General features: G+C 45.8%; 3 protein-coding genes across 3 annotated transcripts; all 3 read right to left on the bottom strand.

Moving 5' to 3' along the window:
* Nucleotides 1-6,078: 6,078 nt before the first annotated feature.
* Nucleotides 6,079-6,462, bottom strand: FOBCDRAFT_95413 (uncharacterized protein; the record flags this gene model as incomplete). The annotated part of the gene is made up of 1 exon (XM_059612278.1): nucleotides 6,079-6,462. A coding segment is annotated over one exon (384 nt), but the record flags the coding sequence as incomplete, so codon positions are not given.
* Nucleotides 6,463-6,819: 357 nt separating this feature from the next.
* On the bottom strand, nucleotides 6,820-8,227 carry FOBCDRAFT_140457 (uncharacterized protein; the record flags this gene model as incomplete). Its single annotated transcript, XM_054705430.2, has 3 exons — nucleotides 6,820-6,952; nucleotides 7,413-7,481; nucleotides 7,626-8,227. Coding segments are annotated over 3 exons (804 nt in total), but the record flags the coding sequence as incomplete, so codon positions are not given.
* Nucleotides 8,228-10,439: 2,212 nt separating this feature from the next.
* On the bottom strand, nucleotides 10,440-16,277 carry FOBCDRAFT_186095 (uncharacterized protein). The gene is made up of 7 exons (XM_054705432.2): nucleotides 16,017-16,277; nucleotides 15,668-15,962; nucleotides 15,334-15,599; nucleotides 15,161-15,285; nucleotides 14,780-15,107; nucleotides 13,074-14,723; nucleotides 10,440-13,016 (listed from the first exon to the last, which is right to left on the bottom strand). Exons 1-7 carry the CDS (start codon nucleotides 16,092-16,094, stop codon nucleotides 10,602-10,604), a joined length of 5,157 nt encoding a protein of 1,718 aa, XP_054561407.1. The 5' UTR covers nucleotides 16,095-16,277; the 3' UTR covers nucleotides 10,440-10,601.
* Nucleotides 16,278-20,295: the final 4,018 nt, after the last annotated feature.

The following is a 20,295-nucleotide window of genomic DNA, read 5'->3' on the forward strand; positions in this document are numbered from 1 at the left end:
AATCCTTCTTGCCCTTCAGGCCCTTCAAGATAACCCTAAACTTACAGTCCGACGGGCGGCAAATATCTACGATGTCAACCGTAGTACCTTAGGTCGCCGCCAGCATGGCATTCTTTCAAAGCGTGATACTCCCACAAAGTCACGGAAACTATCTGATCAGGAAGAGCAGATAATAGTCCAATTCATTTTAGACCTAGATTCGCGAGGATTTCCCTCGCGACTATCGTATGTGGAAGATATCGCGAATTCTCTATGTGCCAACCGCGATATACCACCTGTTGGCAAGCGCTGGGCTTATAACTTCATTAAGCGACAACCAGAGCTAAAGACACGCCAATTTCGGAGATATGACTATCAGAGAGCCAAATGCGAAGATCCGACTATTATTCGTGGCTGGTTTCGGCTCGTAGAGAATACAATCGCAACATATGGTATCCGATCAGATGATATCTGGAACTTTGATGAGACCGGCTTTATGATGGGCGTAATTGAGCCCGGAACAGTCGTTACAAGCTCCTATAGGCAAGGAAGACCAAAGCAAGTACAGCCTGGAAACCGCGAATGGATTACTGTGATCGAGGGGATTAATGCGGAAGGCCAATCGATCCCGCCGTTTATCATTGGTGCAGGTAAGGATCACCTCGCCAATTGGTACCAAAAATGCGACCTTCCCGGCGATTGGGTTATTGCATTGAGTGAGAAAGGATGGACTGATAATAAGCTGGGCCTTGAGTGGCTAAAGCATTTTGATCAGGCTACAGCTAAGCGAACGAACAGTCGCTATCGCCTCTTGATCCTTGATGGTCATGAAAGTCACCACTCCGTCGAATTCGAGGAATATTGCAAGGAGAACAAGATTATCACGCTCTGTATGCCTGCTCATGCCTCTCATCTACTTCAGCCTCTTGACGTAGGGTGCTTTGGGCCACTGAAAAAGGCATACGGTCGAGAAATAGAGCATCTGATCAGATGCTTTATAACCCATATTACCAAGACCGAGTTCTTTCCTGCCTTTCATATCGCCCACCAAGCTGCTATTACAGAAAGCAATATTAAGGGAGGTTTTAGAGGAGCTGGACTTGCTCCCTTTGACCCAGAAAATGTCATCTCGAAGCTTGATGTGCAGCTACGGACTCCAACGCCTCCCGTAGAGGTCACAATACCATCGACCCCTTGGACTGCAAGGACCCCAAAGACAGTACTAGAGGCCCAATCGCACTCCAAGTATCTGCAAGGAAGGATCAGAAATCATAAGAGCAGCTCCCCTGAGTCAATAATTAAAGCCGTAAAGCATTTTGAGAAGGCAACAACTGTTCTTATGGATAAGATGGTCTTACTACATAATAGGAATCAACAACTTGAACAACAAAATAAGATAGTAGGGCGACGCCGGAGGGGAAAAAGGACTAGGGTACAAAAAGAAGGGCCTTTAACTATAGGGGAAGCATCACAAGCAATTGATCAGATAGATATTGATGCGCAGGTAACAGCTGAAGCCTCGAGAGGTGGTCGCGGAAAGTCACAAGGAGCAAAGGTCCGGCAGTGTAGTATTTGCGGAAAGACCGGGCATAATGCAAGGACCTGTCAGGAGGCAATTGAAGTCAATAGGGAATAGTATAGCGATTAATTTTAATTGATCAGATAGGTTGTGGTGTTTTTATTGCGAATTTCATTTGGAAAGTTAAGATATGTGGCTCACTCGCTTGTCTGGCTCACTCGCTTATCATACACGTTAAGTTATATATAACGTATGCGATAAGCGAGCGGCACAGACAAGCGAGCGGCACACCCCACTTATCACCTTAAAGGCAGGTTTTTAAATAATTCTTTAAAAATTCAAATTAGGCTTAAAATAGCGAGAGTTTTAATAGCTTATATATATGTCTTTAAATAAGCTATAACGTGGTTGATAAGCATGCTGACCGGACAAGTATGCTGACCAAAAATCCCTCATCTTACATCATTACTATCTGATCAAATACTATACAACAAACCAGTATGCCACAATCTTCAAATGAAGCTAGAATCCTTCTTGCCCTTCAGGCCCTTCAAAATGACCCAAAGCTAGGCATCCGACGCGCTGCAAGTATGTATGAAGTTAGCTATGGTACCCTCCGTAACCGAAAGAATGGCATTCAATCACGAGGCGATTGGATTCCAAAGTCACGGAAGCTATCTGATCTAGAAGAGAACATAATAATCCAATTCATTCTCGACCTAGATTCGCGAGGATTTCCCTCGCGACTGCGTTTTGTGGAAGAAATGGCCAATTCTCTGCTTGCAGACCGCGATGCGCCACCAGTCGGCAAGCGCTGGGCTCATAACTTCATAAAGCGACAACCAGAGCTAAAGACGCGTTTATTTCGGAAATATGACTACCAGAGAGCCAAATGCGAAGATCCAACTATTATTCGTGGCTGGTTTAGGCTCGTACAGAATACAATCGCAAAGTATGGTATCCGATCAGATGATATTTGGAACTTTGATGAGACTGGCTTTATGATGGGCATCATTATGGCCGGAATGGTCGTTACAGGCTCAGAAAGGCAAGGAAGACCAAAATCAGTGCAGCCTGGAAATCGGGAATGGATTACTGTAATCCAGGCGATTAATGCAGAAGGTCAATCGATCGCGCCGTTCATCATTGGTGCGGGCCAATATCACCTTGCCAACTGGTACCAAGAAAGCAACCTCCCGGGCGATTGGGTTATTGCAACGAGCCAAAATGGGTGGACAAATAACCAGCTGGGTCTTGAGTGGCTAAAGCACTTTGATCGATCTACAACTAAACGATCAAATGCTCGGTATCGTCTTCTGATCCTTGATGGTCACGAAAGCCACCACTCTGCTGATTTTGAGAGATATTGCAAGGAGAACAAGATTATAACGCTCTGTATGCCGGCTCATGCATCTCACCTACTCCAGCCTCTTGATGTTGGGTGTTTTGCAGTACTGAAAAAGGCATATGGTCGAGAAATAGAGCAACTGATCAGATGCTCTATAACCCACATTTCAAAGACCGAGTTCTTCCCGGCCTTTTATGCCGCATTTAAAGCCACTTTTACTGAAAGCAATATCCAGGGAGGTTTTAGAGGAGCTGGGCTTGCTCCTTTTGACCCAGAAAATGTAATCTCAAAGCTTGATGTACAGCTACGGACTCCAACGCCTCCCGAGGAGGCTGCTAAACCATCGACCCCTTGGACTTCAAAGACCCCAACAACAGCAATTGAGGCCCAATCTCAGTCTGAATACCTTGAAAGGCGAATCAGAAGGCATAAGAGTAGCTCACCAGAGTCAATTATAGAAGCTTTAAAGTCTAGTACTAAAGCAACAAAGGCAGCTATACATCGGCTAGCCTTAGTAGAGGCTAGGTTAAAGGATCTTGAACAAACAAATAAGATAATAAGCCGGCGCCGAAGGGGAAAAAGGACTAGACTACAGAAAGGAGGGACTATGACTGTACAGGAAGCATCGCAAGTAATTGATCAGATGGATGTTGATACGCAAGTAATATCTGAATTATCGAAATGTGGTGGTCAAGGAAGATCGGCGCGACCGGGTGTTCGGTATTGTGGTGTATGCGGCAAGGCCGGACACAATGCAAGGACCTGTCAGGTAGTTATTGAGATATCTCGGGAAGAGTATAGCGAATAGTTTTAATTAATTAGCTACTTTGTGGTGGTTTTACAGCAATATAAAGCCAAATGGTTGAGATTTTTGGTCAGCATACTTGTCCGGTCAGCATGCTTATCAACCACGTTATTAATTTTTCTAGATTTTTAAAAAAATTCTATATAGCTATAAACCTTAAGATCTATTTACACTGTATATTACACTGTATTTTAAGGTTTTCTATATAAAAGAAAATAACGTGAATCACTAGTATGTGAGCCAGACAAGTATGTGAGCCACTTTTCTTAGCCTTCAAACTAAATATTACAACAAAAACACCACAAACTAGCTAATCAATTAAAATTACTTACTATCCCCTACTCCAGATACCTCAATATCCTCCTGACATGTTCTTGCATTATGTCCCGTCTTGCCGCATATACCACAGCGCCGAACCCCCGGTCGCGCCGACCTTCCTTGACCACCACTCCTCGACGATTCGGCCACTACCTGCATATCAACATCCATCTGATCAATTAAATCTCTTGCTTCTCCTACAGTCATCATTCCTCCTTTCTGTAGTCGGATTCTTTTTGCCCTTCGGCGCCGGCTTAAAATCTCATTTGCCTCTCGAACTTCTCTAAGCTCAGCCCTCAATAAGGCATTCTCATGCATTATTGCCTTTGTTCCCTTTGCAAGTGACTTCAGAGCTCCTAGTATTGACTCTGGGGAGCTACTTTGATGCCTTCTGATTCGCCTATACAGGTATTCAGACTGAGATTCGGCCTCGAGAACTGTCTTTGGTGTCTTTGAAGTCCAAGGCTGAGCCTGGCTGGCCTCCTCCACGGGAGGTGTTGGAGTCCGTAGCTGAACATCAAGCTTTGAGATCACACTTTCAGGGTCAAAAGGAACAAGGCCAGCTCCTCTAAAACCTCCCTGGATATTGCTTTCAGTAAAAGTGGCTTTAAATGCGGCATAAAAGGCCGGGAAGAACTCGGTCTTTGAAATGTGGGTTATAGAGCATCTGATCAGTTGCTCTATTTCTCGACCATATGCCTTTTTAAGCGGCCCAAAGCACCCAATATCGAGAGGCTGGAGTAGATGAGACGAATGAGCCGGCATACAGAGCGTAATAATCTTATTTGCCTCGCAATATCTCTCAAATTCGACAGAGTGGTGGCTTTCGTGGCCATCAAGGATCAGAAGACGATAGGAACCAACTGATCGATCAGCTGTGCGTCGGTCAAAGTGCTTTAGCCACTCAAGGCCCAGTTCGTTATTTGTCCAGCCATTTTGGCTCATTGCAATAACCCAATCGCACGGGAGGGTAGGTTCTTCATGCCAGTTAGCAAGGTGATTTTGGCCCGCGCCAATGATAAACGGCTCAATCGCCTGGCCTTCCGCATTAATCGCCTGAATGACTGTAATCCATTCACGGTTTCCAGGCTGCACTGATCTCGGTCTTCCAAGCCTTTCTGAACCTGTGACGACCATTCCGCTTGAAATCATGCCCATCATAAAGCCAGTCTCATCAAAATTCCAAATATCATGTGATTGGATACCGTATTTCGCGATTGTGTTCTCTACAAGCCTAAACCAATTTCGAATAATAGTCGGATCTTCACATTTGGCTCTCTGGTAATCATATCTCCGAAAGAAACGCATCTTGAGCTCTGGTTGTCGCTTGATAAAATTATTAGCCCAGTGCATGCCGACAGGTGACGCGTTGCGGTCAGCGAGGAGACAATTAGCCATTGCTTCAACAAAAGACAGTTTTGGGGGAAACCCTTGGGAATCTAGCTTTAGAATAAAGCGAACTAAAGTCTTTTCTTCTAGATTAGATAGCTTTCGTGATCCTGGTGTCCAGTCGCGTCGGGATTGAGCGCCATTCTGGCGGCGACGTAATGTACTGCGATTGACGTTATATATATTTGCAGCGCGTCGGATGCTTAATTTTGGGTTATTTTGAAGGGCCTGAAGTGCAAGAAGGATTCTACCTTCTTTATTGGGTTGTGACATACTGGGTGGTTGAGAATTATTTGATTAGGTAGTGATGATGTAGGATGAGGGATTTTTGGCTCACATACTTGTCTGGCTCACATACTAGTGATTCACGTTAAATAAAAATCTTATAAAAATATTTCTTTATTAAGCTAACTATACTATTTTTAAAAATAATTTTTCTAGACTTTTAGCTATTTTATTTAAGAAGTAAATTCGTATAGGGTAAGTTATTTCTTGCTATACAGTAGGTATGCTGTGCAGCTCGCTTGTCTGTGCCGCTCGCTTATCGCATACGTTATAAAAACCTTATAATACTTAGCTATTTAGCCAAACAGGTTTAAATAATAAGTTTTTAATTAGGTAACGTGGTTGATAAGCATGCGTTACAGATAAGTATTGCATAAAATACGTTTTATTTTGTTATCCCTAATGTGCCCTTATTATATGGATATGTATCCCATCTCATTCTTCAACAGTCCAATAGCGTATATACCTACCCCTTGAGAATGTTTGAACGATAACATATACCCAGTCCGTCTCGCCATCCGCTTGACTTAGGTGTTTAAGTTTCGTAAGGTGAGTTGACATATTTGTGCGATTTATTGTTATGTAGTTGCAGTGTTTGCAACTATAGGCCCTCCATTTTGGAAGCTCTGGGATAGGCTTACTTCCATTCTTTCGCAGCGGCACTGTGCATGGATCTTCGAATGACCTTCCGGCGCAGAAAGCCGTGACTTGTTGGAGTTGGACACCTTTAAATTGGTGGGTTCCCCGGAAATGGCTTACTATGCCCCTGCCAGGTTGTATAGCAGCCCTGCAAAGAAGACATATAAGGACTTGATGCTCAGGAAGCACGCAGAGAACCTTATCTATCCACAAAGTGCTTCCTACCTGGAGATGTTGAGGGTCCACACCTCCAAAACTGTCACTAGCCGGACGGAAGTTCTCACCACTCTCGCATTCCGGCCACAGCTCCAGCGTAGCTTCCTGATTTCGCTCCACTAACGAGTCAAATATGCTCGCTACCTTGCATCGTTTAGTTGAACTAGCCTCTTCTCGGGGTGCCAGAATATCCTGCGAAGCCATTGCGATATTGCGCTTGCGCTGTTTCATTGATGCTTCTGGTGATGTATGTATTCGGCTATCAGATAGAGACCATCTTTTGCTTGGTTGGTGCAGAAACTCATGCCAACGAGTTGAAGCCCACTCATAAACACGCAAGAGTGCTGGTTGAAGCCGAAACGGATAGGCTCCGTTGAGGCCGTAGTTGGTCTCCCGTTGCAATGGACGATGTCCGCTTTGCCACGCAAATACAGCATTTCTATCTGCGCCGCTGCTCAGGGCTGCCGTCAGATCAATCAAATCAGATTAGGGCGTAAATCTGAACTGAACTGATAATTTGCCCTCTACATCTGATCTGATTGATTGATTGATAGATATCTGATATATAATAGGTCACGTGGAGCTATTCCCAGCCTCACGATTCTGCCCGTGGGATCTGACTGCCTTGTTGCTTAAGCATATCCCCCCCCCCCCAAGAGTAACACACCCTCCCCTTATCCAGTTCTTCAGTAATTGGATCGACTCAATGCTCGAGAGAATGTCGCTGTGAGCTGACTGTAAGCTTCGTAAGACTGAATGTTCTCTCACAATCGGTTGACATGGCCGGGATTGCAAGGGCATCCAATGCAAGTCTACTCAAACGCGGGATTGCTATGATCAATCCACAAAGTCTGGCTAAATCTATGCCATATCAGAGCGAGAGGTAGAAAAAAGGGGTGATCTACCGTATCTACTCACGAGATTCGGAACGCCCTGTGGAGTCAACTACCGTTCTTACGGCTGATTTAGCAGCATATAATTGGCTTTTTGGATTTAACACGGCTATAATCGACTTTTTGAGAGTCTAAAAAAGAATTAGCCACTTAGTACATGGCATTTGACTCCACAGGGCGTTCCGAGTCTCATGAGTAAATACGGGTATCTTTAGATTCGCCTCTACCTAAGACCCCGGCAAGCAAGGGTCCAGGACCAAGCCTTTCCATTCACATGAAAGAGAAGCCGTTCGTTTCGTTCCTCTGAGCGTTTCGTTCCTCTGAGCGTTTCGTTCCTCTGAGTGTTTCTGAGCAATCTCAGAGTACCCAACCTGTTCTCGACGTAATAAATTGGCCAATCTCCGGATATAGACAAAGTACAAGTACATAGCCCGGCTTAACCTGGCTGGCAGGAAGCGAACGACATAAAACTCGCGGTTCGTTTGTCGTTTCGCTTTGTGGTGTCGTGCGACATACACCACGGAACCACCCCAGACGTAAATTCCACAACTGGCGAATGGTCCGTTCTCACATTCAAGTGCAAAAAGCTCACGCACTCGTGGACACGAACCACCTTCCACATAGACCCCGCCAGCAAGTATCTCTTCCAGTTCGGTCACTTGCTTAAGGTTTGACATAACGATAGGCCACCTCCAATGGCCGTCTCTGGCAAGAGCGCCCTTGCTGGAGGAATAGGCTCTGATTAGTAATTCCTTATATGCCGACTCAAGACCGTTCGCGGGATGCTTGACAAAACAGTATCCGTTGGCCACTTCTCCTTGCAGAGCATTCGACATCCTATGAAGTCGGATAACGAATGTAAGAAAGCGTTTCTGAAGCACCCTATATCTAGTTTCGCTGCTCTTCTCTGCCACAAGACAGAATGGATTTTCGCGATAGACATGAAGCTTCGGACTCGAAAGCCAGCATAAGAGGGTGCGGCCTGTTTGACGGACTGTGTTCTCGCAGCGATCTATCACCAAGTCTAATGCCCTCATGGTACACGATATTTTCTGTTCATCCACGTAGGAGCTCCTAATACACAAATCCCCTTGTTGGCACCCTTGTGCCATAACATAGTCTGACATCAATGAATGTCGATCTGGTAACCGCGTCATTGCTCGTAGGATATCACGTCGAGCGTTCTCAAAGATGACCCGCCATTGAGTTCTGTCTGGCTATAGGCCGGTAGATGCAAGAGCATCGCTGCCTAAGTCCTTGACACTCATGCGTGGCTGATTCATCTGGTCAAAAAAATTCTCCTCTCGCTCTAATACATCACTTAGATGGGCGCGCGCCTCACAGTTCAGGCTTCGGACGTCTTTGCTCAAATCAGGCCGAGATGATTTTGCGAGTCTTGCTCCCTTCTTTGAGTTTTTAGTTTCTTGAAGGACCTCGAACCATCTGCTTCCTCCACGAGAAGGGAAGAACCGTTGATAGGCAACGCCCTCGATCCATGGTAATTCAGCAGATGGCTCTAGACCTGATATTGGCCTTCCTCTCTCTCGTGGGTTTTTCCAGAGGTGCTCCTTCGTACAATGGAGCCTCATCTTTTCGGCTTGGCGGAACATACAGCCACATTTCCGGCACTTCCGTCCGTCCAATCTCGGTGCAGCAAGGCAAGAAATCGGTTCAATCGGTATGCGTGGTAGTCGAAGCTTAGCTTGGTCTTGGAGAAGATTTGGGGTTGCTTTGACCTGGTTTACCAATCTATGCCGGCATTCTAGAGCAAGATCCTTGTGTTTTGTCCTGAGATGTGTGTTGACCTCGTTGGGGAGGGTTGCAAATCCGCATAACTCACATACTAGAAGTTGATATTCTAGAAGAATAACAAATGGGTGGATTGGGTTGGATAATGGAGTTTGCTTAATAGAGCCCATTATCATTACCAGAAAGAAACTTATTATACGGCGATTGGGTATATGCTCCCTATATCTAGGTCTTGGTTAAGGGGAAGAATCTCTATAAACCATCTAAAAGGATATTGCTAGTTAATATACGCTATAGATCGCGCGTATTCGCGTCTGGTCACCAACTACGCGTCACGTAATTAATTTAATTATTGATCCTGGATTAAATCAAGTCTACCTCTGTGAAATTCAAGCCTACTCCCTGTTAGGTGGGTCTAGAAATTAAATTCTACTCCCCTGTAAAAATCAATTCTACCCTCGGTTGTTTGGCATAAAACAAATGAATTCTACGTAGAATTGATTTTGGTATGGTGCACTAGGTCACATGATACCCCGTGCGGCCATCCTACTGTTCGACATAAATAGAATTTATAAGATATAAACCCTTAAAGAGATCTTATTATATTAATAAAAATAATTACCTTAATTTTACGAAGTAACTTATACCTAATATCTTTATATAATTTAATAATAAGATCTATAGCTATTAAGGGAGCTGGCTTTATTGCCATTATAATAAAGTATTTAACTTATAGGTCTTAAAAAGTTCAGCTCATCGGATATATAAAAGCTGGAGCGTCCCGAAGGACGATGCGCCCCTATCAATTCTTGATGCGTCCCTATCAATTGCCTTTTTTTTTACTTGACGAGAGGGTGGGGCTGTGGAAAGGGGGGTTGTGTATGGTAGTAGTAGTAGGGATTTCATTGGCGTAAACGTCGCTGTGTAATAGCCTGGGAAGTGCCAAGTAACGTACCTCAGTCTTGGTAACGATCAGAGCGTCGCTGCGATATTCATTTACGCTGAACGATACGATTGGGCTAAGGTCGGCTATCTTCATGAGCTCACCAGAGCTTGGAGGCAGCTGAGAGTGTTCGAATCTTGGAGACTCGACATGATTCCGCGACCAAGCTCGAGCAGTGAGAGCGCGTGTGCTGGCGATAGTCCGGCTTGGAGATTTGAGGCGGCTAATGGTGAAGAGTATTTTGTAACATGAGCCATGTAAGGTATAGCAATGCTCTAAGATGGAGTATCCTTGACGTTTCTCACTAAAACTGGTTTCCACTATTTATGATCGTCTTACTTGTATTTTGCTGTCTGAGAGAATCAAGCCTTCCATAGATCGATTTAAACGATATGGCAACATGACATAAATAAAGATGCTTGGTCATTTTGATCGCTTAGCCAATTAATCATAGTCACGAGAAATCGGCATGGTATTCATTTTAACGACCTCAAGACGAGTACCGGAACTAAAATCTATCATAGCTTTCTCTTGTAACTCTTTGCAACTGGCGTGTTGTCAAGATCAATCTGGATAAACTTGAGCGAGTCTCCGCTGTGAGTAAAGGCAATTGTATTGCCTCTCACATCAACTTGACTCACATCAACTCGATCCTCATCAAGAACCTGATATGACTGTGGGAGCCATATAAGCCGCTCTCTCCCCTGAAAAACCCATCCGTTTAAGATATAGAAACAACTTTGCAGATCCTGTTCTGTCATCTCCTCTCCAACCTCAATAGGGGCAACTGGTAGAGGAAGACGTCCCCTATTTGACCCCAAGAAGTTCCCTTTGGTCGGAAACCAAAGAGAAGAAAGTCCGCCGTTAATCTCCCACTTCCCCAACATTTGCCGAGTCGACAAGTCCCACAAGTGAACCATGGAAGTAGCACCGCCCTCATTTGGTAGCACCGCCGCAAGTTTACCAGTAGGCGAGATAGCCAGCTTCTCCACATTTTGATCGGCCTCAAGTCGAAATTGCTCGTGTAAGGGTGCCGTTTCCCAAACTGCAATATTTGTGTCACTTGCTATGAGAGCAAACATATTCGCCGAAGGATGGAACGTCAGACCGTTCATCCATTCTAAATGCTGCAGAGTCTCCCCAGTGGCCGTGTCGAATATATACGTACACGGGCAAAGCTTTAACGCGTCGACGGTGACGAGATTACCCTCGGAAGAAAAGGTGACGGCATAAACCATGTCTACGAAAACCAGTGCCAGCTCTTCATTCTTGGTAAGGTCCCATAACTGGCATGGACTTCCCCATCCAGCACGAGAGCCTTTGTCGAAATGCAGGACAGCTAACTGACCATCCGGCGAGAGACGTACAGTTGCTACACTGCCATCTTTTATTTTTGAGCGTCGAGGGAGAGTCACGTCGTTTAGTTGGACCTTGAAGGTTTCCTCGAAGCTCACAGTGTCGAGCAACCTAATTTCACCGGAAACGGATAGCGACGCTATACAGTTCCTGCCGGGAACGAAATCCATACCAACCATGTCTTGGAAGGTCTGTAGGCAACAACCCATGTTGCTATCCCAGATCTGAAATTCGTGACCACTGTTCAATCGTAGAAGGATAAGTTGTCGATCTGGGGAATGTTGAATACTTTCGACAGGCCCGCACACCGTTTCCACAGACCCGTCTACCAATTTCCATCTCTTTGTCGGGCTTTTCACAGAGTAAGTCACTGCCCTGTCATCAGACAAGATCTCAACGCTGCTTGTTGGAAGTGCTTCCTCTAATTCCTTTGAATCAGTGGGAGTGGCATATAGACGAATCACCCAATCAATATTGTCAACCATTGCAAGCAAAGTACCGTCGCGAGACCATGCCGTGTATGAAGAACCTAGGTTCGATGCAGGGCAAAAGTTAATCATTGCATCTCCAGTAGCCCATTTCTGCAATACTATACCCTCGCCACTGTCTTTGTAGCTCAGTATCTGCCCATCCGGTGGCAAAAAGCAAAGTCCAGAGGTAGTTCCCAGAATTGGGAACGTCCTGAGCAGTTTTGGCTTCGGTGAAGTAACATGCCAAAAATCAATAGTTTGTGGGTCCCAAAAATCAGCCCAATCCGGGGGTCTAGTAGGGAGATCATGTCCCACTGCCATGATCCCAGAGTCCTGGGAGAATGCGATTCCGTGGGTCTTGCCGCCGGTATGAACTGTCGCTGCTGGCTCTGCTTCATCCAACTTCCACAAAGTCACAAGCCCGCTTTCCGAGCCTGTTGCGACGAACTGACCATCAGATGAGAAGGAAAGGCCTTCGACATAAGCTTCAGGATCTTCTGTTCCAGCATCATGTGTGAAAAGTAGCTGCATATCGTCAACGTTCCATATCTGAAGCTTGCCGCCATCAGATAATGATGCCAAGATGTTGTTGGATGTAGGCGAAAACGCTATCTTTCGAACTTTGGAGGAGCACCCCAGATCGTTTTGAGTAGCTCTTTCGTGATCCCTTACGCGTAATAGTCCACCATAACCCCCAACTGCAACTTTCATGCCGTCGCTTGAAAAGGCGACAGAGAGAACCTGTTCGGGCTCTTGGAAAACATGTCGCTCAGACCCAGTGACATAGTCCCAAATCCTGGTTGTGTTGTCGAACGATGCTGATGCAATGAGATCATGCGCCGGAGAAAATGCAATTGATATGATGTGTTCTTCGTGGCCTCGGAGGGTAAGGACCTCCAGATCCCAGTCGTCTACAGTATCGGGTTTCTTGAGAATCCATTCAGGGATCAGATGCTCAAATTGGGTGCGAACCACGCTTTTTTTTGGGCTGAACAAGAGAGCAGAGCAGTAGATTTGCAGCGGCCTTTTCTCGAGAATCCATCTATTGCTTTGAATAAAACGCTTAGCATCGTACACAAAGTCAGATAAAACAACTTGCTCGAAAGGCTATAAAGAAATGCATGAGTATTGGGTGTTGAGTTGCAGTTGCTTGGTTTTGCTTACCTTGATCAGATTTTGTAACTTGTTGATGATTGGAATGACTGATGATACCTCCTTGATGAGTGACATGACTTCTAGCCAAAATAGAAATTTCTCCTGGAGAAACAGGTCGACTTGTCCAACATTGAATGATTCGATTGTGTAGGTGTGATTTTCGCAGATTTTGGCCAAATGATCAACCCAATATTGACATCCATATCGCATATATGGCGGAATGCATGTTTCGATCTGACTCGAAGATACCTCAGAGGCTAGTGCTCCCGGTAAGGAAAGGTCGCAGATGTCCTGACGAAGACTCGATGACATAGTTTGGAGGCAACGGTCGAGAAGTTCCCAATGCATCGGAACGTCTTCAACGCGGAATGGCAGACCTCGAGATCTCTGCTCGCTGAGGATAAAATCACGGAATGAGAGGTGAACAATAACGATGGGAGAAGTCTCATCGACTGGCACGCTGACGATGGAATGGAGTTGCTTCAAGATCCCGTTGAGCTGGTCCCTCTTCATGGGGAGTAACTCGCTCAGTGTAACCACAGACACCGGTCTGAAGAGAACAGCAATGAAGCCGAGAATCTTGCTGATGGAAGAGTACACCCTGTCCCTCAGACTCTTGTGCGAGGTCTTCATGTCCGCGAATTCCAGAACCTTAGTGTAGATGCTGTCCAGAGTCTGCTGAGGACCCTCCGTCTCCCACTCATCGTTGAAAATCAACTCAAGCTGCTCGTCTCGATATCCCTGATCGGTGAAGTAATCGGAATCCAAGAAGCGACACGCTGTGGCCGCGTAAATGAATAGGCCATTGGCCTTGTCAGTGAGTCGTCTAATTTCAGCTTGTGAGATCCAGTCCGCGTGCACACCATTCTTCTTGGCGATTTCGCCCATGGTATGGGATATGTATAGTGAGATGTCGTTTGGTTGCTGCTCTTCGCTGGTCGACTCGATCTTCTCAAGAGTCATCGGACAATACAGGTCATCTGGAAGAGATCTGAAACCACGAGAGATGTGCGCTTTACCTCTGCTAGTAAACAGAAACCGTAGCTGTACTTGCCCAAGGTCGCCAATGTTGGCCAGCATGCCCAGTAGTGCCTCAGCATCCTTGTCAACACATTCATCAAGGGCATCGACGACAACTATTGGTCGCAAGGGCACGAAAGCCTTTTCATCCAAGAGTGAGAGAGGTCCCAGGATCAGTTCCTTCAACTGCTGTCGAGGCCCTTTGGTTTCAATTCCCGAGTTGTTGTCGATAGCATCAGCGATGTGTATCTTGAGATCTGGCAGACTACTAGCCAAGCACTGAGCGATTGTCGTGAAGAACTCGGAGGTGTTATTCCTAGTAACATCACCTTGTTTGAAGAAAAAGGTCGCCCCAAGGAAAGCCGAGTTAGGTTTGGGAGTCCCATTGGTAAAAGACTGCCTCTCGTGAAGCGCTTGGGCAACTGTCAAGGAAATAGACGTTTTGCCCGTACCAGCCATTCCTTCGAGCCAGAGGATAGGCTTGCTGTCAGAGTTTTCTGTCCAATCTTGGATCTCTTTGAGGATGCGTTGCTGAGTTCCTGGCAGGCAAGGGACTTCCACGCTCCAACTCTTGCGGGAATCAAAAGTGGCGTCTGCCGTCACGTTCAGCGATTGGAGAAGCTGTCGCTGATCAATTTCCTACCGCCAGTCAAGGTTAGAGGTGCTACTAATAGTAAACGTTAAGATGAACTTACCTTTAGTGATTCCAGGATTTCTTGTTGCAACGTCTCAATCTTCTGGACATTTACACTGATGTCATTGACCTCTCGCCACATATCGAGAGTTCGAGTGCCAATTCGATCGTGCACAGCTTGGTCGATACGTTGACTTGTAGTCTCTATGCTCTTCCATAGCTCCTTCCAACCATCTGCACCAAGAGCATTCCTCAGAGCACGGTGGGCTCTTCCTCGTGTCGCATACTGAAGTATGAAACGCGCCTGATACAGATAAACCTGGGCATAAATATCAATTAGTTCGGTCCTTATGCGAGAGAGTAGTTGACGAGTTGACTCGGAGTGGTGACTATACAGTAAAGGTATTAGCATGCTGAAAAGGGCGTTGGGTTTGGTACTTACCCAGAGTCTGTGAACTCAGAAGCAAAACCGGGCTCATAGAGTTGTTGGTATCGAATCATAAGAAAAATGATGTTGATGAGCCCGTTAGCCGCGTCTTCGTCCTGTTGAAAGACGTTTTCCAGGATCTATACTCGTTAAGTAAACAGAAACACTGGAGAAGATTAGGGACTTACTGGCAAAACTGTTGATATACCAGCCCAAGCCAGAGCAGCATGCGGCTCAGCTGCGACGGCTCCACTGATAATAGGCTTGAATGCATTGACTACTCGAATTGCCTTGACAACGCCTTGTCGAACAACGATGGGTCTGTCGCGGATCTGGAAAGATAGTCGTGCACCTGGAATATCCTCAAGCTTGTCTTCGGCGATCTCTTGGACAAGCTTCAGTCGACCCATGTCATCGCCAGTGGTCAGATCATCATTTGTGCCATCATCTGCGTCTGCCATGAAACATCAGTACCTATCATCCAGGATCTAGCAGGTAAGCGGGGTATTTTTGTATACATACCCGTCTTGGTAGTGAGGTAAAGCTCCATGTTTGTAACAAGCTTGAAATTATCTGGATCTTCTTTGGCCTTCTCGTATGCTTCCGCCCATATAGCAGCTGAGTTATATGGTTTAGTAGGCTCTGATACATCTGGAACGGTGCTTCGATTAAAAACATCCTTCGTTCTGTCAGGAAGATCTGCCTTTGTTGGGGTTTCTGTTGCTTGGGGTGTTTTTGAGAGATTAGTATACGAGGATGGTGCAACAGTGGTAGTATTCGATGAATATTCAGAGGATACCTGGTCCTCGCTTACTTGCTTAGAGTCAGACGACGTTAGCTAGACCAGTGTATGTCGCTCTCATGCACGTACCATTGACTCTGGCCTACCCGCAGTAGCCCGCAACGTCTCCTTGCCCTTTCGAGCTAAGTCTTTGATACGTGACCTCATGGCTATTATGAAGATAGTACCAAGCTCAGACTCTATTGTATGATGCCGGCTCCATGACTCTAAGCGAAGCTAACTCGTACGTTGTCTAGATATCGACCAGGGTTATTTTGCTTGCAGGATACGAGTCCGAAGACATGTAGAAAAAGAAAAATTGAAAACAGGTGAGAAAACGTGTGATAACTGAATGTCTGACAGGTGGTTGAAACCCCGCTCGATACGGGCTCGTTCAAGGCGGTTGGGCTCAGAAAGCAACGAGGAGGCGGCTAATGCTCCAATGAAATCACTTACTGCAATCCACATGCGTGGCATTTTGGATGAGGGAATTTTCTGACCGCCAAGGACGTATCCTGAAGTCCGCAACACTGACAAATCCTTTTCCTGGATTGAAATATATCTCAGTACGTAGTTTATCTCAAGTTGAAGCGTATCGAAAAGGCTAACGATTTGTTTGTTGTAGAAGTCCGAAGGCTAAAAGCCTCATTGAGCTCTATGATTGGGTTCCAGTGAGTCGAGCCCAGGCAGGATAGCCTACGGGCCGGAACTACGTTCTTCCTCCGTCTTCTGTCCAGCCATTGACATCTATGGCTTTTTGAATATGATTCAGCGCTTTTTTTCTGGCTCTGATACGCTTTCAAGACATATTATTTATTCATTTTCACTAAGTAGGCGAAGGAGTTGATATAGGCAACTGAGTATAGTGCAGAGTACAGAGCATAGGGCTGAATTGTGGATTCAATGTGTTTTTGGCAGCTATTTATTATACCCGGGAGCCTACTTCCTGCATACTCGTGGGTTTGACTAAAAAGGAACCCCACTCATAGAGTGGGCGGCAAAATTCTGGGACAAGGGCAAAATTCTGGGACAGCTGATAAGTTAGAAATAGGTGGGGAAATCAGGAAATCTCTGGCTTACACTTCTAATTTTATCGCAATCTATTCGAAATTTCTGCTGTGACTCAATTGAAAAGTATTGAAGCTGTCGCCAAAATTATTTTATCATGCGAGGCATATTTGCGGTGGTGTTGCGGCCGAAATTGTGAACCTTGACTGCGGGCCAGTCCAGCCCCGTTTCCTCGCCCCACGATGCCTTCAGCTCTGCCTCTGATCTGGCCGCCAACAGCACAAGGGATGTCGATCTATTATTGTGTGTGCCTTTGGGGGTGTAATGTATTCATGATTCTGTGATAAGTGGAAGAAAAATTGGTCTCGAAGCTGGGTAAAGGATCAGGAAGAGGCGCCAACTCGGGCTCCTCGATATCCTGTGACAGATCAACAAAATCAGGGCCTTCTTCATCGATTTCTGAGTCATCAGAATCCCCAAAAGTGAGGCTATCACGAACAGGATCTCTCTGTGAGTTGCCGACCATAATCTCAACACCATCGCTCGAAGGAAGGGCAGGCATATCCTGAAGAGGACTTCGATAAAAGCCAGCAGCGCTGGCATCACGAAGTCGCTCGTGGAAGCGTTTCTGCTGTGCTGAACCGCTTGTATCATAAAAGAAGCCTTCTTGGGGAGTTGGTGAAGCTTCTCGCGATGGAGGAGGAATAACGAGAATCTCGTCAACTATATCTAATTGCTTCCACTTCTTCCAACGTGAAAAGCTGATATGAACAGGTTTCCCGTTGTTGTTTATATCATACTTGTAACTCTTCTCATATTCCTCTCGTAGGCGGTTATCTTCTTCTTTTTGTAATTGCTTTAAGCTGCGGCATTGGCGGCGAAGCTCCTCTTGTTGCTCGTTCTTCGTTGAAGCGTTGAGACTTTCTCGCACCTGCTTAACTGTAACGCTGTTAATATATAATCCTGATGGCATTACCTTCTTCCTCTTATTCCTCTTGTTGTTTACAGAGGCAATACGATCAAGTCGGGTCTTTATGTGCTCTTCTGCGAAGCTGTTCAGAACTACAGCCTCACATACGACATCTTCCAAAACGCCGAAGGAATGACGAGTAGGTGAACTGAAGCCATCGCGATAGTTGCGTTTGAGATGACGAGTAACTTTGCGAGCATCTTTAAAGCGCGCTTCTTTTGGAAGAAGTGACGGTAGAGCAGGATTTATAACAGCGAGAAGAGACTTCTTCTTCTCCCTGACTTTGTGAATGACTGCCGACCCATTTACAGGGAAAATTCCGCTCTTCTCGAAGCCGTTCATGATGTTGTGAACTGAGAAGCCTTCTTTAATTATCTCGCTTAGCTTGCTGACGAAGTCGGAGCGCTTAAAATTGAGATAACCTTGGCGGATGTGATGCCGCAGACGTTTTTGGTGAGAATTTTTCAGCAGCTGAAATACTCCAACATCTAGAGGTTGTGTATGATGTGTTGAATGGGGAGGAAGAATGAAGATCTCGATATCGAAGCGAACACAATAATCCATGAGCTCCAAGGAGGTCTTGCCGGTAAAGCCGTCGATAACGAGGAATCGCCAAATCCGCTCCTTTTCAGGCCGCTCAAAATACGGCTGATGCCAAATGAAGTCAGGCATATCGATATCTCTCATATACTCATCACAGCCAAACCAGTCAGTAAAAGTAATGCCTCTAGACTGTGCCTTTGCTGTGCATTCGAAGGAATTGCGATTAAAATGACGGATCCAATCCATCGAGATCTCTGCGTTGGAAAAGCCGCTCTCAGAGCGAGCGAATCGAATACCTTCATCCAGAGCGTTAACATCCCAAGATTCCGTTGGCCAAGTCTTAAACACCATTAATGGAGGTATCATGACTAAAGATATGTCAGAATAAGGGCAGAAGTCCAGAGAATACTCACATCCAGCTGCATTCGCGCATCCAAGCATCGTAGTTGATTCTCTGTTGGTGAAAGAAACAACATCGTGTTTGGCGTTAAGCATCTTCTTCACGATAATTACCTCAAGCCTCTCGCGAAGGGCACCAATCCGTATGCCGCATTCATCGGCGTTGAACATCTGTGAGGCCTCGATATCTCGATTTCTAACAGCTACACCAAGGTCAGTATAGAATTGCTGAAGATCTTCAATATCTCCAGCTTCAAATCCTGCCCTTTCTCGGTCGAAAGCTCGAACTAACTTCTTCTTCTGCAGCTGCGGATTATCGCGAAGAAACCGCCTGTACCAGCCATCGCCGACAGGCCCTGCTGGAGGCGTTCGTGATGCCCTCAAATCATTTGCTGCCTCTTCAATAAGTAGCTGATTACAGGGAAAACCTGCTCTCTCGAGCCAAACGATATACGCGATCACGGCACGCTCCTCAGCCTCATCGAGATTCCTCGGCCGGCCGCGGCTGTTATCACTGAAGTCAGGTTTTCCGTACAGCTTCATTGACTTCAGATGACGACCAACAGCGCTCTTGGAGGCGCTGAATCTATCCGCAGCTTCTCTCACGGTGAGAGGTTTCCCTTCCTTAGTGTTGCGGTGGCGGCGTTGTGAGAGCAAAATCGCACGTGCAGCCGCAACGGCAGGGTTGGGTTGATAAAGATCAGTCATAGTGACGGTCTAGATGAAAAGTCAAATTGAGATACAAGATATGACCGAATGATACTTAGAAATGTCTTTCAAAAGTTGGGTTTTTGGTGGTGAAATCAAGCAAATTCGGACTGAGCGGGGTATTCGGCTGTCCCAGAATTTTGCCCTTGTCCCAGAATTTTGCCGCCCACTCTATGAGTGGGGTTCCTTTATAGTCAAACCCACGAGTAGCCGTCTTCTGAAGCCAGGAATTATCTTCAAAGGTAAAGAGTTTCAGAAGCAATGATTTATCGAAGAGTTTAGGAAGATAGCGGACTGGTATTATATCACATCCGACAACGGTCCCCTTTGCCTAGTACCAGTAATTTGCAGCTTATTGTTTTAGTATTCACCTCTAGTCTCCGCCTTTGTAAATTAATAGGATAGTTGTGGCGGCGGCCACATATTAATGTTATCGTTTGCCTGCCGGCTTCGTCCTTGGTTGGCCTTCCAGTTATGGATACGTAGCCCCTAGTCATGATCCAGACGTTAAACGCGCAAGATAGGGTATCCCGTGATTCATATTTCTCTTCAAGAGGAACGAAGTCATCACGAAGGAAGGCCGACTTTTGGTCTTGAGTTGAACCCATGTGAATGCAATCCCAGGTAGCGTCATCCTGTAAAGAGCACGAGCTTTACACAAATTTCGTCTTCTTTTGAGTCTTTTTTCGCAGACCTGCAGCTGGATCTTAACGCCCATCACAATTTCAATTAATTAAGCGC

This window comes from Fusarium oxysporum, chromosome VII, assembly GCF_013085055.1.
Source record: "Fusarium oxysporum Fo47 chromosome VII, complete sequence".
In the NCBI taxonomy this organism is placed as follows: Eukaryota; Fungi; Ascomycota; class Sordariomycetes; order Hypocreales; family Nectriaceae; genus Fusarium; species Fusarium oxysporum.